This window comes from Catharus ustulatus, chromosome 9 (assembly GCF_009819885.2).
Source record: "Catharus ustulatus isolate bCatUst1 chromosome 9, bCatUst1.pri.v2, whole genome shotgun sequence".
NCBI lineage: Eukaryota > Metazoa > Chordata > Aves > Passeriformes > Turdidae > Catharus > Catharus ustulatus.
Window position 1 is genome coordinate 21,060,585 of NC_046229.1, and position 18,978 is coordinate 21,079,562.

At 40.8% G+C, this 18,978-nt stretch overlaps 1 protein-coding gene across 2 annotated transcripts; it reads left to right on the top strand.

The window, feature by feature from the left end:
- The first annotated feature begins 37 nt into the window (after positions 1-37).
- LOC117000214 (pancreatic alpha-amylase) lies at positions 38-12,750 on the top strand. 2 transcript variants are annotated; one of them, XM_033067672.2, is made up of 10 exons: positions 38-755; positions 1,352-1,498; positions 1,700-1,897; positions 3,214-3,444; positions 3,818-3,951; positions 4,037-4,159; positions 4,271-4,370; positions 4,584-4,705; positions 4,819-4,944; positions 12,476-12,750. In XM_033067672.2, the coding sequence occupies exons 1-10, from the start codon at positions 585-587 to the stop codon at positions 12,552-12,554; spliced, it is 1,431 nt and encodes a 476-aa protein (XP_032923563.1). In that variant the 5' UTR covers positions 38-584; the 3' UTR covers positions 12,555-12,750. The 2 variants fall into 2 exon arrangements, with proteins under 2 accessions (XP_032923563.1, XP_032923561.1); XM_033067670.2 differs by lacking the exon at positions 12,476-12,750 and adding an exon at positions 5,188-6,028.
- Positions 12,751-18,978: the final 6,228 nt, after the last annotated feature.

Here is an 18,978-nt window from a genome sequence, read left to right on the forward strand (position 1 = left end):
CACTCATGAGCCCTTTGTTAATTTTTTTTTCTGTCTCCTGCCCAGCTGTAGCAGGGGAGGGTGAGCGAGTGACTCTCCTGGGTGCCTGGTGTTGGGCCAGTGTCAAACCACGAGTTGTTCATACTCTGGTCTGAGCTCAGTTTAATCCTGAAAGCAAGACACTTCTGAATGCTGGCAAACTCATTCATTCTCCTAATGCTATTAGATTTCCAGTCATCTTTCAATCACCTCACATTCCTTTTACGTTCGAGAGACCCCTTTGAGGGTCTGTGTGTGATGTTTTGGAATACTTCTGATGAAGTATTTTTGCATGATTGGAAAGAACGCAATTCTGGATTTGGGTGCACTGCTCACAGACCACTTGGTTTGTGATGGTGTATAATCATTGTGAAAAGATATTTTATCTTCAGCTGTTGGGTAATACAGGAGAAAAACAAACCAAAGGAATGATACTGAGCCAGCTATCTAAATAATAACTGATAGCATTGATCCATGTGAATTTCGACACCTGCTACAGGAACTTTGTCATCTTGCAAGCACATAAATAGCCAGTGAAGAGACCACAGCCTTACACTGAAGGCACCATGCAGGTCCTCCTCCTTCTCCTCGCAGCTGCAGGGCTGTGCTGGGGGCAGTATGACCCCAACACTCTCCCTAAGAGAAACGCTATTGTGCATCTCTTTGAATGGCGCTGGCAGGACATTGCTCTGGAATGTGAACGCTACTTAGCCCCTAATGGATTTGGAGGAGTTCAGGTGAGTTGTTTCCTGTGAGTAGTAGGAAAAAGGCATTGTAATATTTGATTAATAAGTCAAAATGCCTGAGCTGGAGACAATCATCTCTAAGAAACTTTGCTGCTGAGGAGGGAGGGTTGGAAGTTGTAGAAGCACCCCTAACCCTGCAGGACCAGTGAATCATGGTGTATCTCTAGCAGATCAGTTACAAAGGGGAATGCTTTCCTCTGAAAGACTTCCTCTGAAAGCTAAGTAGAAGGTAAAGCTCTTTACCTTGTTCTAAAGGAAGTATGGAATCAGTGAGGTTTGGCATTCCTAAGACTGTCACTATTCCAGGTAAAAATAAGTCCTGTGGCTTCAGCCCTTCCATGCACATGTCCTTGAAAGCAGACCCATGCTGGACCCAGGCAACCCATGGGAACAACCCGAAATGTCTTTCTTGCCAGTGTACAAGACAGACATCTCACAGACCTGAACTTCTGCTGTGAGAGAGAGACTGGGTTGGGTACTAACTTTTCCTCTTGAGGGCAGAGGTCCTCCTGAGTGCAGATTTTGCCCTTAAAATGTTGAAATAAAACCATTTGATTTCTCATCAAACTACATAATTTCATCTGCAGGTTTCACCTCCAAGTGAAAATATTGTCGTTACTAACCCAAACAGACCCTGGTGGGAAAGATACCAGCCCGTTAGTTACAAGCTCTGCACTCGGTCAGGAAATGAAGAGGAATTCAGAGACATGGTGACCAGATGCAACAATGTTGGAGTAAGTGCCTTGAAAATCTGTGTCTGATACAGCAAGAAGTGCTGTATCAGCTGAGGGAAGCTGCTGCTGTCCTCAAAGGACATGTAAAATGAGAAGAAACTGAAAGAGAAAAAAATCAACTTATTAGTGATGTGGTAAAGCTGTGGCTATCACTTCACTTTTACTGCAAAACATACTGAAATGCACATATTGCTTTTCCAGGTTCATATCTATGTGGATGCTGTGGTCAACCATATGTGTGGGGCTGCAGGTGGCTCAGGTACCCATTCTACCTGTGGAAGCTACTTTAATGCTGGAAACAGAGATTTTCCAGCTGTACCGTACTCTGGCTGGGATTTCAATGATGGCAAATGTCATTCTGGAAGTGGAGAAATTGAAAATTATGGTGATATATATCAGGTAACTTCCTCTGGCAAAATTTTCAAATATTTTTCCTTTTTTTTTCTTTTTTTTTTTTTGACATGATCTGTTATCTCTGCAGTAAAATCCAATGGTATAGTGCCTCACAAAATCTGTGCTTAGTCACTTGACAAATGAACGAAGTATTGACCATAGGTACGTGTGGCGTGAAGTATTCTGAGTACTGAGGAATCAAGAACCTATGTGCAGATGTTTGCTCCTGAGCTGAGCCCAGTGTACTCAGCTCAGCTTGTGAGCTCATTTTTATAGCTTATAAACTCAGCTGATCATGATAAGGAACCCCTTGGAAAATTGACAGCAGTACAAGGTGGTGCTCCAGTTACACAATTTGCTGGTTTATGGAGTTAGAATACGTAGCAGTTCTTTCTCAAGCTCTCTCTTCAGCCACTTTGCAACAATACATCATAATGTTTCTGCACTTGCACTGCTTCATGTAAGGCTTGTCCTTCATTGGTTCAGGTGACTCCTGCTATGCTAATCTCTCTAACGCATATCTCAAATCCTGGATTCCAGCAAGTTAAAACTATTTCCATTACAGTGTCCACTCCCAGTTCCTTTGGACTAGACCATAATGATTAACACTTCCAGCTGTGCCTGTTCCCCCTGTTCTCAGCCCCAGGTGCCAGTCCCGTGGCCCCAGCCCAGGCTGGAGCTGCAGCAGCACAGGAGCAGCGGTGCTGCCCCGGCCAGTGCCAGCCCAGGCCATCGCTGGTGCCGGATCGGAACGTCCCAGAGTGAGGGGATCAGCAGCACAGGCTGCAGCTGCAGCCAAAGCACAAAGCAGCCACTGATGAGCCCTGGACTCTAATGCACAGTGAGGCCAGTGAGCCCCATGGCAAGCACAGGAGCCTGTCAATTATTAGCCAGACAGCAATAACAGCCACAAATTCCATCTAGCACATTAATCATAGCCATTGTTAATTCAAACCCTTTGAGTCCTGTGCTTGGCATGAAAGAGGACTTGTGGTTTAACTCAGCCAGCAGCTAACACCTGCTTTCAGTTGGGATGGAGCAAAGAATTCGAAGAGTAAAACTGACAAAACTCATGGATTGAGATAAAGATAGTTTAATAGGTAAAGAGAAAGCCATACACACAAGCAAAGTAAAACAAGAATTCATTTGCCACTTCCCATTGGAAGGCAGGCATTCAGCTGTCTCCAGGAGAGTAGGGCTTTACTCTGTATATCACTCCTTTTTTCCCAATCCAATACAACCTCATTAACCACCAGCCCCCCTCCACCCCTCCTTGGGTGCAATACACAGATATATTACTTTTTTTCTTTTCTGCTGCCCAGGTCCGGGACTGCCGCTTGGTCAGCCTTCTGGATCTGGCCCTGGAGAAGGACTATGTGCGCTCAAAGGTTGCGGAGTACCTGAACCATCTCATTGACATTGGTGTAGCAGGATTCAGACTTGATGCTGCCAAGCACATGTGGCCTGGGGACATAAGAGCATTTCTGGACAAGCTGAATAATCTAAATATTCAGTGGTTTCCTGAAGGAACTAAACCTTTCATTTACCAGGAGGTAATCTCCATGTTTTCTCCTTTATGTTTGTCTATTGTATCTCTTTTGTCTCCTCCTTCAGAGGAACAAAAATACATCTAGGCTAAATTTAACCTAGAAGGAGCCCACAATTTATTTAAAGCAGCCCTGCAGACAAAGGTGGTTTCAATTTTTAAAAATGTCTCCACAACAGGTTGTCTTTACCTTTCCTTACCTTCAGTCATGTTTTTACATGTGTCCCTCATGTCTGATACTGACTCTTTGTTCATCTACACAGCACAAATATGTAATACTTTCTTCTCAGTGTAAAGCAAGAACTCGTGTTGAGTTCTTTGCGTTGCATTATTGGTCTTTGTGAGACAAGATGGGATGCAGGTTTTCTTTCCTGCACCAGGTAATTGACTTGGGTGGAGAGCCCATCAAAGGCAGCGACTATTTTGGAAATGGCCGAGTGACAGAATTCAAATACGGTGCCAAACTGGGGACAGTGATCCGCAAGTGGAACGGAGAAAAGATGGCCTACTTAAAGTAAGGATGAAGGTGCTGCAGCTTCTCCAGGATTCACTGGATACACCAATTGACAGGGTAGCTTCAAGCCTGTGTTTTTGTTTAGGAACTGGGGAGAAGGCTGGGGCTTTGTGCCTTCCGACAGAGCCTTGGTCTTTGTGGATAATCACGACAACCAGAGAGGACACGGGGCTGGTGGATCTTCTATTCTGACCTTCTGGGATGCCAGGTAAGGGATTGCTCTTGTCTGAGTGATGCTTCTTGCATTTGGTGGTTTGTCTGTGTGTTCTCTGGCAGGTTCCTCCTTCCATGTCTCATTCCTTGTTTGTCCACCAAACAGGCTCTATAAAATGGCATCTGGTTTCATGCTTGCCCATCCCTATGGGTTCACACGTGTGATGTCAAGTTTTCGCTGGCCAAGATATTTTGAAAATGGAAGGGTGAGCTGTTAATGCTGAAGCTGCATCCATGGGGATTAAGGGTCAGAAGAGGACCAGGGAAATGGTTCAATGCACGGTTCAGTTTGTCAAGTGATTTCCCTGTCCCATGCTGGATGTAGCTGGGGAAACTCTGATGCTCCCATTAGCCTTGCTCTCTAGTGGGGCTGTCTGCATTTTCAGTCAGAAGTTATAAAGCTGTCTCTTTAATGACAGGACATCAATGACTGGGTTGGACCCCCAAGTAACGAGGATGGCTCCATAAAGCCTGTCACAATCAACGAGGACACGACCTGTGGCAACGACTGGGTTTGTGAGCATCGCTGGCGCCAAATCAAGTAGGACACTGGGCAGGGAGGAGCAAGAAGTAGAAGCAGTGTCTTTTGCTTCCTGCTGCATGTGGCTTTAGAGCTGATGCATGTGCAGTGACAGACATTGTTTGTGTTTTCAGGAACATGGTTATCTTCCGTAATGTGGTGGATGGTGAGCCTTTCTCCAACTGGTGGGACAATGGCAGCAATCAAGTGGCCTTTGGCCGTGGTAATAAAGGCTTCATCATCTTCAATAATGATGACTGGTAAGTCAGTGACAGAAACAGTGTCCCCAGAGAGAACAATAGCATCCCTCATCAGCAATCCAACATGAGTTATTTGAGTGTGTGCTGGGTCCAGAGAGCTAAAATGAGGAGGGGTAGGATCAGAAAGCTCATGTTTTACAATGACCTTCAAATAGGGGAGTTAGATCAGGTTCAGAAATCTTACACACAATTTGAAATACCTGTTTTAGAAACAATGCATAAATAATGTTTATTTTCTCATAGGAATATGAATGTTTATGTACAAACTGGGCTGCCTGCTGGTACCTACTGTGATGTTATTTCTGGACAAAAAGAGGACGGCAAATGTACTGGAAAGCAGGTGTTTGTTTCTGGTGATGGAATGGCTAATTTCCAGATTAATACTGATGCTGAAGATCCATTTATTGCAATTCATGTCGAAGCCAAATTGTAATTTGGGAGAAATGTCCTCCTTTGTTTGGTCTGTGTATTACTATTTCCCCCATATGCCCTTCCCTGGTTTGATCATGAGTGACTCTCTAATGAATAATAAATGGCATTAAAATTGAAGAGTACCGTTTTTCCCTTAAAGAATTAGATGTAACTTTATCCCCTCATAACTAGTGGTGATACAGTGGTAAGTTTTAAGGCAATGCAGCACTCCAGTTCCCATGTAACAAAAACACCAGAGGGAAAAAAAAAAGAAAAAGAATCCAAGCCAGCACCTGGCTAAGTTAAAATGCAACATTTCCAGGGCTGATCCATGCACACACACTTGTATCCCAGAGCAGCTACCTTGAGGGCTGTCAGCTATGAGCAGTGCCTCCATACAGAGTTTATGCCTTCCTTATGACAAACCAAGCCTGGGGTCTGGGTCACTGAAGGAAACTGGGCCATGCCAATCAGTTATTCCAGCCTGTGGCATCAGTGAAACCAGCAGCTTGCCTGGTCCACAGTCAGCTTGTGCCTGGACAAAGCAAAACCTCAGCTCTTGCATCGTTTGCTGTCACATTCATCCAAACTTCTAAAAACAATTTTATGATTCAGCAGATCTGCTCCACCATCCTGTTGTGCACCAGGATTTTGTGGCACAATGCAATATTCCATTTTCTGTTAGAAATAGTGCTCACTTTCATTGGCCAAACAGTGATTTTAGCCATGATTCTATAAATGCATTGTAAATTATGTTAATTATATTTTTTCCTTTTTTTTTTTGCCTCTTTTTCTATTTTTCTCTTCCTCTTTTTTTTTCTCCTTTTTAATTTAGAGGTTTTTTCCCCCACCATAGTTCTGTCTCCAGATGGGGCTTTCAGCATAATAATTATCAGAATTTGAAGGAAGTGATTCACAATAAAGTGAATAGCTGCTTGTATGTACAATTGCTCACTGCTCATATTTAAGTTAGATATATATATATATATAGAGAGAGAGAGAGAGACACATTCAGGCAGTAAACACTGTCACATTCATTCAAACAGAGAAAATAAACTATGATTTGATAATTTATCATTCTAGTGGGTTTAATCCAGGGTTAAAATTGTCTATTTCAGATAAGAGAAAATAAACAGAGAGATTAGAAAAACCATGAACGTCTAGTGTACTGTCTATGAGTGGACCAGAAAGTTGTTAACTGAATTATTAATGGGAATTTATTTTCTCAGCTAAGTGCAACAGCAAATATAGAAACTTTTGTTCAGCTCTGCATGCCTTTGTGTCAGCTTATTATTTCCTTGAATCACTATTACTTTTCTAAGAGGAGTTCTGTAAAGGGAAACTAACAATCTATTGTGTCTTTTATGGAGACTGTAAAAATTTTATTCAAGTTATTTTCTTTTAAGGGGAAACAAATGAAAAACTCAACAGACAACACGAACTTTTAAATTGCTGATCGTGTGTTTATCTGCAATCAGTGTTTTTAACAGTCTTAGTGTATTAGTCTCATTGCACAATTGTGAACAGTATATAGATATTTCCTCTGTTTTCATGCTGTGGCAATTTTAATTTTGCCTTAATGTTAAATCAGAATGGTTGTAAGAGTGAATGCTGATGACACTGTTTGAGATGATAATGGTGAGTTATCTCCAGTCACTGGAGTCAAAGTGAGAGTGAGTGCTTGGATTTTCACCCAGTTGGCACACTAAAGCACTTAGGTTTGGGATAAATATCCAGAGCATTTAGTGTAGGATTAACAAAGAGACTTACACCGTATAGGAGAGCAGTAAAGCATGAGCTGTGCTGTGGCACTTCTGAGTTGAAAAGGAAATACCAAATGTTTGTCAGAGAATGACAAATGTTTGGTATTTCTTGGTCCTAAACTAATAATTAAACTGCATTATCCAGCCAACAACACTGAGAAGTAGCCAGCTTAATTAACTGCATTAACTTTCCTATTATTCCAAGATTTATGTGACTAGGGATTTTTTGGTTTGCTGTTTTCTTGCGGCTCCCTTCTTCCCCCCAAAAAAGAAAATGTGATGTCATGGTAAATATGCCATCATATTTTATTTTTCATTGAAATTGGAAGAAAACCTTTGGAAGCTTAGTACTTCCTTTGTGTTTGTAGATGCCAAATTATAATAATTGTGGGTGCTAATTTCTGCAATCTTCTGAATACTCTGGAGCATTAAGTCAGTCAGAAGACCCTTGAAGAAAGTTGACCTTTAAGGTTTGGGCAAAGTGACTACATGGAACTCATTATCTTTATAATAATGAACCTTCAAATTTTGGCCTAATTTACATTGGTGTTATTCCTGAGCTGTTCCCTTACAATGTATGTGGAAAGTGGTCACTAAAATGTTGATTCACTATCTTACAGGACCTCACGGTAGATTTTAAGTATTGGAATTTATTATGTATTTAAAAATGTGCCATTTATTACACTATTATTGTCCAACTTCTTCTGTCTCTAAGGTTTGGGAAGCATATCTGTGCCTTGGAAATTGTCATGACTAAGCTCAAATAATTCCTACCTGAGCTCACAGAATAAAAAAAATTCAGCGCTCTTTAGAATATCTATGAACTGAATTTTAGTCATTTAGAAACCAGTTGAGTAGAATCTCAGTGGTTGTAGAGTTTAGCAACAGTAAAAAGAAGAGGAAAGGAACATGTGGTTGGACAGATTGACACCAGGGCAAAAAGGGTAATTTTTTTTTTCTCACAGGTATTTTCTTGTTTTCTCCCATGTCTCCTTTTCTGGTACTAAAACCAAAGTGAATGGGAAAAGTCTATTTTATACTCCTAGTTAGCAAGAAAACTGAGGTTAACAAGCATTTGTTAAGAAGTCATGGGGTCACATCCCGCTGTTAAAAGCACAATAGATGCAGCAGCAGCCTTGGTCTGCAGACGTGCTAACACTTCTCACAGAGCAATACAAGTCCAAGAATAGCATTTCTCTAAATGGAAGTTCCTTGGAACTGAGGGAAGCTTCACAAACATACATCCACACCTCTACAGACATTTAAACCTTTCTTAACTTGTCCTTTGTCTCCTGCTCTTCAGCATTTGTAATCACCCTTTTGATTATATTTAAACATGTAATTTGTGTAGTCTAGTAGAAAATGGCAGGACAATATTTTACTGTAAAGGTGCAGCAAGAGTTGCGAGAGCAGTCTGGGTTCTGTGCACATTTCTGCCTTTGCTCAAATACTCCTTGAATCTGCCTTTTTCTAGACAGTGCAGTTAGTAAAGAACAGCTGAAATTTGCAGTGGGGACAGGGACAGGATAGAGCAGTCTGAGCAGTGCTGGACAGACAGCAAGGCAGAACAATTAGAGAGGTGGCAAAGCTAGAAGGAATAACAATATTAACAAAAATGATAGCTAGAACAAGACAGAACACAGAGAAGAGGAAAAGTCCTGGATGACTTGCCTGGAGGACCAAACTGAGTGTAGTTCAACAAGCACCATGTTTGTGTCTGGTAAATAGGGCGTGCATGCTTTAACTGGGAAATGTGGGGAAAAGAAATTCTGTCTTAGAGCAGCTGTGAATGACAGAACTTTATGGTGCTGTAACCTGTAGCAAACTGTCTATTTACTTTATGATAAGAGTATGTCTTGTGCTGACAAATAGATTGCCATATTTTAGTATCAGGTTTGTAAGCTATAAAAGAAGAATGGGATATTAAAATCTCTTGATAAGACAGCACAGATGAAACAAAGAGAGAAGAAAATGTGCCAGAAAAATATGAGCAATGGATTTGGATCAAGTTTTCTACTGTTCTTTAGAATCCATTTCATATCTCTTCTACAAATGTTTAAAGTTAGCCATCTTTTACATGTAATAGCTGCCACTCATTGTCAGCCTCAATACCATAAATTAAGTTGTGATTTCTACATGAATGTCCCACTGTTTGCCAAGGAAAGTGAATGTGGCAGTTCTGCAAAAAAAGCCCCTACACATGTAAAAACTGCCAAAACAGAAGCCAAAATAGCTGCAATAAATACCCATTTTACTGTTTTTTTTTTTTTTGTTTGTTTGTTTGGTTTGGTTTTTTGTGTTTTTTTTTGTTGTTGTTGTTGTTTTTTTTTACATTATGGGAAAATGTGGGGTTAACTTTCTTGGTGCTTTTGTTGCACTTTTTGAGTTGAGTTATTTTTAAATGATTAAAGCAGTTAGTAGTTGTTTAAAAGGTTACTTATTGTAAAAATGTATTCGTTTTTTAAGGTACAGTTCTATCCATTAAAGTTTATGCTAAGTTTTAGCATAAAGGTTTGAACAAAAGCAGGTGCTGTTTTTGGGGGTTTCAGAGAGGGCTAGTGTTGCTGTTGGAACGCCAATCTTCTTCTTGGGTGTTGGAGACATTGACAGGCACGGCAAAGTGATGGCAAAAAGGCAAAAAGCAAAGGCAGAAAAGGACTTTTTTTAATACATAATTTTATATTGGATTTTAAAAATAAGTTAATGTGTAAATTTAAATTTTTTTAACTTGTGAAAGTTTTGATTTTTTAACACGCTAGGATACGTATAAACTACGTATATGATTTATTTTGGTTCATTTTAAAAATGTAAGCAATATTTTTACTGGAGTTTTATTTTGACTAAGTCGTGTTTTAAACAGAGTTTTTGGAGCTTTTACTAAAAAATAGTATGCATTTTAGCTTTTAATAGAACTTGTTTTTTCATTCTAGTATTTTGAACTTTTTACTTACTAAAAACACTGCAGCTCTTACTGAAACTTATTCACTGACTTACTGACTTACTTATTACTTATTTATCTTAAAACTTAATCTTACATTTATACTTAAACTTTTTCTTTTACTTAGACTTCCATTTTATGTGTGGGTGGCTTAACATGTTTTAATTTATACTAAGGATTTAACTTCATTTTTGTACTCTGGCTTCTGCCTGGAGGATTCAGGCAGGCCTTTAACTTACTGACTTTAACATTTTTTCTTTTTCTTTGGACTATAAAGATTAATTTACTCAAACAATTATTTTAGATTGGCTAATTGGCAAATTTGTACTACTTATAGCAAGCAAAGCAAAAAAGCAAAAGCAAAGTACAAAATTAAAAGCTATTTTTTTCTTAAATTAATGCATGACAAAATTTTAGAGTATTAATAGTTTAAAAAAAACCCTTAAAGTTCACAATTTTTTGTAGGTGAAACACAAGGTGTTAGGTGCGAACAGAGATTTTTGGCAAGTTTGTGTTTCTTTTTTGCTAATGGAGTGGTCAGCGCTCTTTAGTATTTGATAAGGTTTGACATTTTTTGCTGGAATTTAGTTGAGTCTTGTATTTGTGGAGATACAAGAAAAACTTGCTTTAAGTTATTAAAGGAAATGGGTTTTTAATTTTTTTCTGTTTTTAAAGTTTTAATCAAAACTGGTGGATTTTCTTTTAGTTTTGCTCGAGTATTATTATAAAAATGCTTGAAAATTGGTGGATTAAGTTTTGTAGGAGAACTATTTAGAAAATTTTAAACATACAAGGCTTTACTTAGTAATATCTGTGGTGTGGTTTGTGTTAATTTTTCTTTTTGTTGATTCAACAATTGCTTGGCTCGTGGAGGAGTGAGGAATAACAAAAGTATGACGAATTAGACAACTTTTTGGCTGTGTATGCAGGGCTATTATCTGTTTTTATTTTCTGTGGCACACTTATTGAAGCAAAAGCTTGCAAAAAATGTTGATACACATGGTTAGCTGCTTCTTTTGTACGCAGGGAGGCATAAACTGCACTTGAGAAAGTGTCCACGGACACACGAATGTTTTTAATTTTACTAAAAGACAGATATTTTGTGATGTTTGTTTGCGACAATTTAAGACTTTGTAATCCTTGTGGATTGACTACTCTTGTCAAAACAGGAGGCTGGACCAATTGACAGTCAGGACAGGCACTTATAATTGCTTTTGCTTGCTTTTTAGCAAGGTGAAAGGTTCGCACAAGTGCCTGTGCATTTTGATGAAAGAAGGTATGACTCAGCTTTGCTTGTTTAAAAATATTGGGCAGGGTGTTGGCAACATCTACTGTTAATTGATTGGCTCTTGCGTATTTTTTTGCTGGAAAACTTAGAAGTGAAGAGTGAGCTTTGATATGAGAAACAAAATACAGATTAGTTTTACTTTGCAAGATACTATAGATATGTAAGGTAATGACATAAATTATCATTACTAACATCCTTTAGAATCCATTTTTAATTTTTTTAAACTATTTTAGCTACATATGCTGAATCTGTGATTAAATTAAAACGTTTTGAGGAAAGCTGAAATGCTTTGATTACAGCTGCCAATTCTGTAAATTGATGCAAACTTTTTACTGTCTGTATATTAGATTTTTTAGTTTTTTAGTTTTTCTATGTGACTACTGATTTGTGTGTTCTTCTTGAACTATTAGTAAATACTATGACAGCTTCTAGAGGTGCTTTACTTAAAATGGGCTTTTCTTTAAAACTTAATTTTGCTTGCAGCAATTTATGACCTGGAAAATGAATAGAACAGACACTTGAAAAATTTAACAATGCAATTTGCAATCCTCTGATTTTTTGCAAACCTCAATCTAAAAACTCTTTTTTAAAAGGCAAATAAATTGTAGCAAAATTTTGACTTGCTATTGCTAACAACTTTTTTCTGGCTTTGATTACAATTTGAGCTAATATTTTTATAGTAGCAAAAATTGTCTTTGGGGATTTATAAGGTAAAAAGATTCATTTTATTATTAACAAGCGGTCTCTTTTAGAAATGTCTCACTGAAATATGAATTTATACAGTTCCATGTTTTTTTCCAGAATTACAAGGAAAAAAGGCAGTGATGGTACACATTGATGAGCTTGTTTTGATTGAAGAACTTTACTAACTTTTTTAAGGGCTTTTTTCAGGTGTTAGAGATCTTGGAGAAGTAATATCACAGTCTCTTCTGAGCAAATTAAAAACTGGAGCAAGCTTATCATTGGTAATTTTCAAAGTTGGTCTGATTTAGTTGATTTTTCCTAAAATCTGCTGCAGCTCTTGCAAGGTGGTAACTTTAGTTTGGAGCTGTATCTTTGGAGGCTTGATAGATTGTTCTGTCATTTTCTACTTCAGGTACTTCAATGGTGAAATTTTTTGTATCTTTTCAGTGGAGATCTTGCTTCTTGGACTGCTGTGACAACACTGTCCGAACTTTTCTCACTTCCTTCTGGTTTGGAGCTGAAATAAGTGAATTGTCTATATAGTGTAGAATTATTGCTCAAGGACGCTTCTGCCAAGCAGGAGCCAGAGCTCGAGCCACAAATCATTGACAGATGGTAGGTGAATTTTTTATTTTTTGTGGCAAAACAGTTTAGTGGTATTTCTTCAGAGGTTTTTGTCTGTTAATGCTTGGAACTGAAAAGGCAAATTTTTTGGATGAAGTGGAATATTGAAAAAACAGTTTTTTAAATGTATGATGATAAGCGGCTATGGAGCCACCGGAACTATGGAAAGAGAAGGCAGTCCCAGCTGTAAAGATTCTATATCTTTAATTTGCTTATTAATTTTCCTGAGATCCTGAAGCAGCCTCCAGGAATTAGATGTTTTTTTTGTGAATGACAAACACCAGTGAATTTCAGGGACTGCTGTTTTTTTTGATGTGGCTTTTTAAAAGTTGTTTTTGAACCAGTTCTTTTAGGGTACTCAATTTCTCTTTTTCTAGGGACCATTGACTAACCCAGACTGGATTATTAGTTTTTTAGGATAACTTCAGGGTGACGAGTGCTGTCATGGTCCCCTTCAAAAATCCTCCTCTTCAGGAGGAAAACCACGTTATCTCTGCTGATATTCCTTGTGGAACTGTGTGGCTATCAAAACCTCATTGTACAACCAGCCAAGTAATTTTTTTCACCTCACATGAGACTGGACAAGTTTGATCTTAACAAGTCTACAGCATATTTACAAAGCTGAGAAACTGGAGAAGGTATGTAATTTCACTGTGGAGGGCTGTGTTTTTTTCTAGAAGAAGGAAACTCCCCATAATTCAGCCATAATCACTATCTTCCTATTTATTATAGATTAAATACGATTGCCCTTTTACATGTCTGCTAACTTGGAAAAAATACTCATCTTCTAGAGACACAGGTGGCCTTCTGTTCACTTGATCTTCACACTCAGATGCCACGTTCTGTTTATCCCACACTTAGAGATCAGAGGGTTGGAGAAGACCATTGGGGTCATTTCAGTTACACTATAATTAGAAGATGATCCTCTCAACACACCTCTTAAATGTTTTATCTGGTCTACTTTGAACATGGCTTTGTTGATCCATCCGTGACTTCTTTTGAAGTGCAACTCTACTGCCTAATGGACTTTATGAGCAGATTTCTTTGTATCAGTAAGATAAAATTTACATTTTGTCATATTATAGTTCATTGCTCTTTAATCACTTTAAAAAACACCTTTTCTTTCCCCTGACAATATTTCCCATCAATAGCAATAAACTAAGGGTATGTCGTATGTCAGTGTAGTGTTGATTAACAAGAATTAAATCAACTGCCACAAAATGAAATACACTTTTGTTTTTCCCTTCCTCTTTTCTATTTAGGCAGACACAAAAAACTAGTAACAAGATTTTTCTTGTCCTACACAATTCAGTAGAATTTTGGCCTCAAATGATCTGATACTTACTTATAAAATTTGTTATTTAACCAATAATAATTGCAGGTATAAATAACTTTGTTTCAATGCATCTGTCTACCCTGAAAATATTAGGAAACAAGTAATCTGACTAGCATACAATCATATGCATATATATGTATGTATATGTGTATATATATATGTGTATATATATATATATGTACACATCTTACACATCTACATCTATGTGTTGGGGATTTTTTCATTCCTTCTGTTTCCAGCATATCCCTTAGGCCCTTTTCTGGAAATTAAAGTAAATATTTATGGGTCACTTTATGGTCAATTTCTGCAAATAACTTTTTAGGAATCTGAATTAGCAAATAAGTTTTTATAAGTTTTTATCTCTGGGAAAATTAATGGTGCAATCTCACATTTCTTGTACATCCAGAATTTTCATTGAAATCAAATAGATATCAGTATAGGAAAAAATTAGCTGTGAGACTGACAAGATACAGTTAACTTTTTGTTTATGCATATTTCCCTTAAAGTGTTTGAAATATTGTGTCTTATTTTCTGTTGAGTTCTAACTAAGAATAGAACATCTTTAAAGATGCTTGTATGATTTTGCAGTGAGATGGAGTTTTAATTCACCCTTATCCTAACAAATGAGGTAACAGTGGAGAACTTTTTACTGAAGCCCAACGTCCTTCACATCTTCAGTCTGAACTCTTCCTACTCCTTCTACTTCTCAGAAATGGCAGTTCTTTTCCAAACTTTTTCAAACTCGTCTTTATGGGTTTTTTTTTTCAAAAGGTAACCTAGTGTGTGTCCTTCTCCCTTCAACATTTTGCAGGAGATACATTCTGCTTCTACATGGCCACTTGAAATATTTACTGTGGTGGGAGGTGACTTCAGATTTGGAAGAAGGAAAAGAGAACAGATTATATTCCTCTCTTTTCACGTGGAAGAGTCTCATAAAGCAGGAGAGTTGTCAGCTGTTTGGTGCCTCATTTCAAGGTAGTCACATACAGAATGAAATAATTACTTGCTCAGGTGTTCAAAATACATTTGTGCTGCTACTAATTAAAATTACAGTAATTTCACAACTATAAGGCGCACCGGACTATAAGGCGCACCCCCCCGGATTCGGCAAAATTTGCAACTTTGTAGATCAGATAAGGCGCACCGGTCTATAAGGCGCACTTTTTTTTTGCAGTGAGGCCCCGCCCCCAGCTCACCCCGTGGGGTTGCTGGCCGAGGCCCCGCCTCCACCCGGCAGCCATTGGCCCCCGGGCCCGCCTCCACCCGGTAGGGGCGGTGCCGCGAGCCACCGAGCCACCCTGGAACCGGCAGCCATGGGCCCCCGGGACTGCTTCCACCTGAGAAGGGGGGTGCCGCGGCCCCCCTAGCCCACATTCACGCGGCAGCCATGGCTCCCCAGGACTGCCTGGACCCAGGAACGGGGCTGCTGCCGGCCCCCTAGCCTGCCTTCATCCGGCAGCCATGGGCTCCCGCGGCTGCCTGGAGCCAGGAGCGGGGTTGCCGTGGCCCTCCTAGCCCACATTCACGCGGCAGCCATGGCTCCCCAGGACTGCCTGGACCCAGGAACGGGGCTGCTGCCGGCCCCCTAGCCTGCCTTCATCCGGCAGCCATGGGCTCCCGCGGCTGCCTGGAGCCAGGAGCGGGGTTGCCGTGGCCCTCCTAGCCCACATTCACGCGGCAGCCATGGCTCCCCAGGACTGCCTGGACCCAGGAACGGGGCTGCTGCCGGCCCCCTAGCCTGCCTTCATCCGGCAGCCATGGCTCCCCGGGACTGCCTGGACCCAGGAGCGGGGGTGCCGCGGGGCCCCTAGCCCACCTTCATCTGGCAGCCGTGGGCTCCCGGGACTACTTCCACCTGGGAAGGGGGGTGCCGCGGCCCCCCTTGCCCTCATTCACCCGGCAGCCGTGGGCTCCTGGGACTGCTTCCACCCGGGAATGGGGGTGCCGCGGCCCCCCTTGCCCACATTCACCCGGCAGCCGTGGGCTCCCGGGACTGCCTGGACCCGGGAAGGCGGGTGCCGCGGCCCCCCTTGCCCTCATTCACCCGGCAGCCATGGGCTCCTGGGACTGCTTCCACCCGGGAATGGGGGTGCCGCAGCCCCCCTTGCCCACATTCACCCGGCAGCCGTGGGCTCCCGGGACTGCCTGGACCCGGGAAGGCGGGTGCCGCGGCCCCCCTTGCCCTCATTCACCCGGCAGCCATGGGCTCCTGGGACTGCTTCCACCCGGGAATGGGGGTGCCGCGGCCCCCCTTGCCCACATTCACCTGGCAGCCATGGGCTCCCGAGACTGCCTGGACCCGGGAAGGCGGGTGCCGCGGCCTCCCTAGCCCACATTCACCCGGCAGCCATGAGGCCCCAGGACTGCCTGGACCGGAGAGGGGCGGTGCCTTGGTCCCCCTGGCCCGCCTCCACCCAGCAGGGGCAGTGCCGCGGGCCTCCGGGCCCGCCCCCAGCCGGCTGCAGTGGCACTTCTGGCTCCCCCCACGGCTCTCAGCTCACACTTCCGGTTTGGCAAATTTCGCCGCTTTGTACATCAGATAAGGCGCACCGGACTATAAGGCGCACTTCCGGGTTCGAGGGAAAATTTTAGTCAAAAGGGTGTGCCTTATAGTCGTGAAATTACTGTACTTTGGACTTTTAGGAATATAGTGCTTGTAGAGCACCTTGGCAACAACTCTTCAGGCCATGAGTCCATGCATTTTTCTGTCATTCTTGAAAAATAAAATGCTTTCTGCTCTCAAAAAAACAAACCATCAAGAAAAGAAAAGTTCTTGTGTCATGTCATTAGAAAACTATTTTCTTCACAGCTATGTAATACTCTTTAAGATATTCTCTACACTTCTACATCCTTTGCCTGTTATTAACTTGGAGCCGTACACAAATTCACAAATGCTTGTATCAGCAAAATTGAGGACTTTCCAAAGTGTTAATAAGTGTGAATGTACAAATTTTCTGAAACAAATATCTGAAGATTTTAGAGAAACTGTCCATGCTGCCATTGAAATAATGGGAACAAAGTATTTAAATTGTGCAAAGTAAATATATTCTTTTTCTAGTTACTGGTGTGTTTATATTGCATATACACAGAGATACACAAAAAGGCAGTGTTGGATCTATATTTGTAATATAGATGACATCATCTGTGTGTTTTAAGAGACCCTGCATTTGTATGGAATGTAGCAGAACTGCAAGCTTTGCTGAGTATCTCACTGAATTGAAATAAATAGCTTGGGCTCTTCAGATTCCATTTTTATGTTTAACAAACTGTCACCAAGGAAGTAGCTTTGCACAGTTTATAACATTTTCAAGAGATTTGCAGTTGTGACCTGAATGCATTCAATTATACTTAGTATCAACCTTCAGAATCACTTTTTACCATTACCTGGACAACTTTAGCACAGAGGAAAGTGCTTTGTTCAGAGATAGTATGCTAATGTCATCTATCTGAACATCTGACAAATTGAAACAGGCCAGTCTCTATGGAGGAAAAAATGCATCAAGTTTATATGAAATATCAGAGGCCCTTTCCCCCAGTTTGCCCAGCCCAGCAGTTAAACTGCAGTGAAAGGAGGCTGAGGCAGACAGGCTGAGCATGGGAAATTCCAGCTGCTGGGAAGCTGGGTAGTGAAGAGAAGCATTACTTGATATTTCTTTTTAATTTTGAATCACCTCTACTCCTTGAATGCCATCGTATGATTTTTCAATTAGTAAGTATTTCAAAAAGATCATGTGTAATTCAAAGATAAGGCCCAATTGCTACATGTTTCTAGGAACACAGTGTGATGTGTCAGTAATGAGTCTCTAACTAAAGAAAAAAAATAATTAAAAAGACTGTCTACAGAAGTGCACTCTTACATAGGCATACTGATGTGCCTAATTAAAGAAGCTGAATCATGATCATCAGGGTAATGTAAATACTAATAATGTTAATAGCTTAGCTTCGTCTAAATTGGACTGTTCTGGAAAATAACCACTAATTGGTATTGATAGGAAATGATGAAGTCATGTAATTTCTGCTGACAGTACTATACCCAGCACACAGAAACAAGTTCACTCCAGTGCTAGACAAAAGATTTCTGCTGAACTGCAAATAAGCACAAAGCATAAATGGTGCCTTTTGCTAAGTCCTAAGCATCAACAATGCAGCCTCAATTAGAGAAAACGAGTTTTGGCAACTTAGCAAAACGTTGTAAGTGTTGGCAGGGTTTGGAGGCCCAGGTCAGCTGGCTGGAGCTGCAGGAACAAACACATGGGGGTTTCTTGCTGCAGCAGCTCTCCTCTGGCAGCCTGAGCCAGGGGAGCCAGCCCCTGAAGATCCCTGGTTCCGGGAGATTTCCCTTTTTGGGAAAGTTAACACTTTGTTGAAGTCTTTACAACCCTTTACAAAGCTTCCACATTCTTATTTGTGCTGGTTTGAAAGCAAACTAGTGGGCGATCCCAAGTCAGAACTACAATTTAATAGGAAAACTAAAATAAAATGCAGTAGTACAAAAACACTGACAGAGTCAGAGTACAACCTGACACCCCATCTGTCAGGGTGTTGGTAGCAGTCCCATTAAATGATGGTTGCAGTCCTCCTGGAGTAACAGATGTGGTTCAGTTGAAGCAGTGCTCCTGTAGAAGGTGCAGTTTTCCTCTGAAGGTCTAGTGGTGATGTAGAAGGGTCTGGTTTTCCTCTGGGAATCCAGTGGAAAAAAACTGCTTGTGGTTTTCCAAATCTCAGATTATATCCAGGTAGGAATGCTTGGTTCCTTCCTGGGTGGGGCATCTCATGATGGGATCCTGCACAAAAAAATTTAGGTTACTCAAGAACTGTTTTTGCTTTTTCACCCTTTTTCTCTCATGCCCTTGGTCCCCACATTGAGCACCAAAATGTTCAATGGTTTCATTGCAGACTTTACCATCACCTTAAGAAATATGTGCATATTTTAATTTCTGTGTCATTGGCTTTTATAGGTGTCTGAAAAATCTGTATTACAATTGTACAG

Excerpts from the sequence above, each read along its gene's own strand:
- LOC117000214 (XM_033067670.2), top strand. The coding sequence starts at position 585 with ATGCAGGTCCTCCTCCTTCTCCTCGCAGCTGCAGGGCTGTGCTGGGGG. Across the intron at positions 756-1,351 it reads ATGGATTTGGAGGAGTTCAG|GTTTCACCTCCAAGTGAAAA; the intron begins GTGAGTTGTTTC and ends TTTCATCTGCAG. Across the intron at positions 1,898-3,213 it reads ATTATGGTGATATATATCAG|GTCCGGGACTGCCGCTTGGT; the intron begins GTAACTTCCTCT and ends TCTGCTGCCCAG.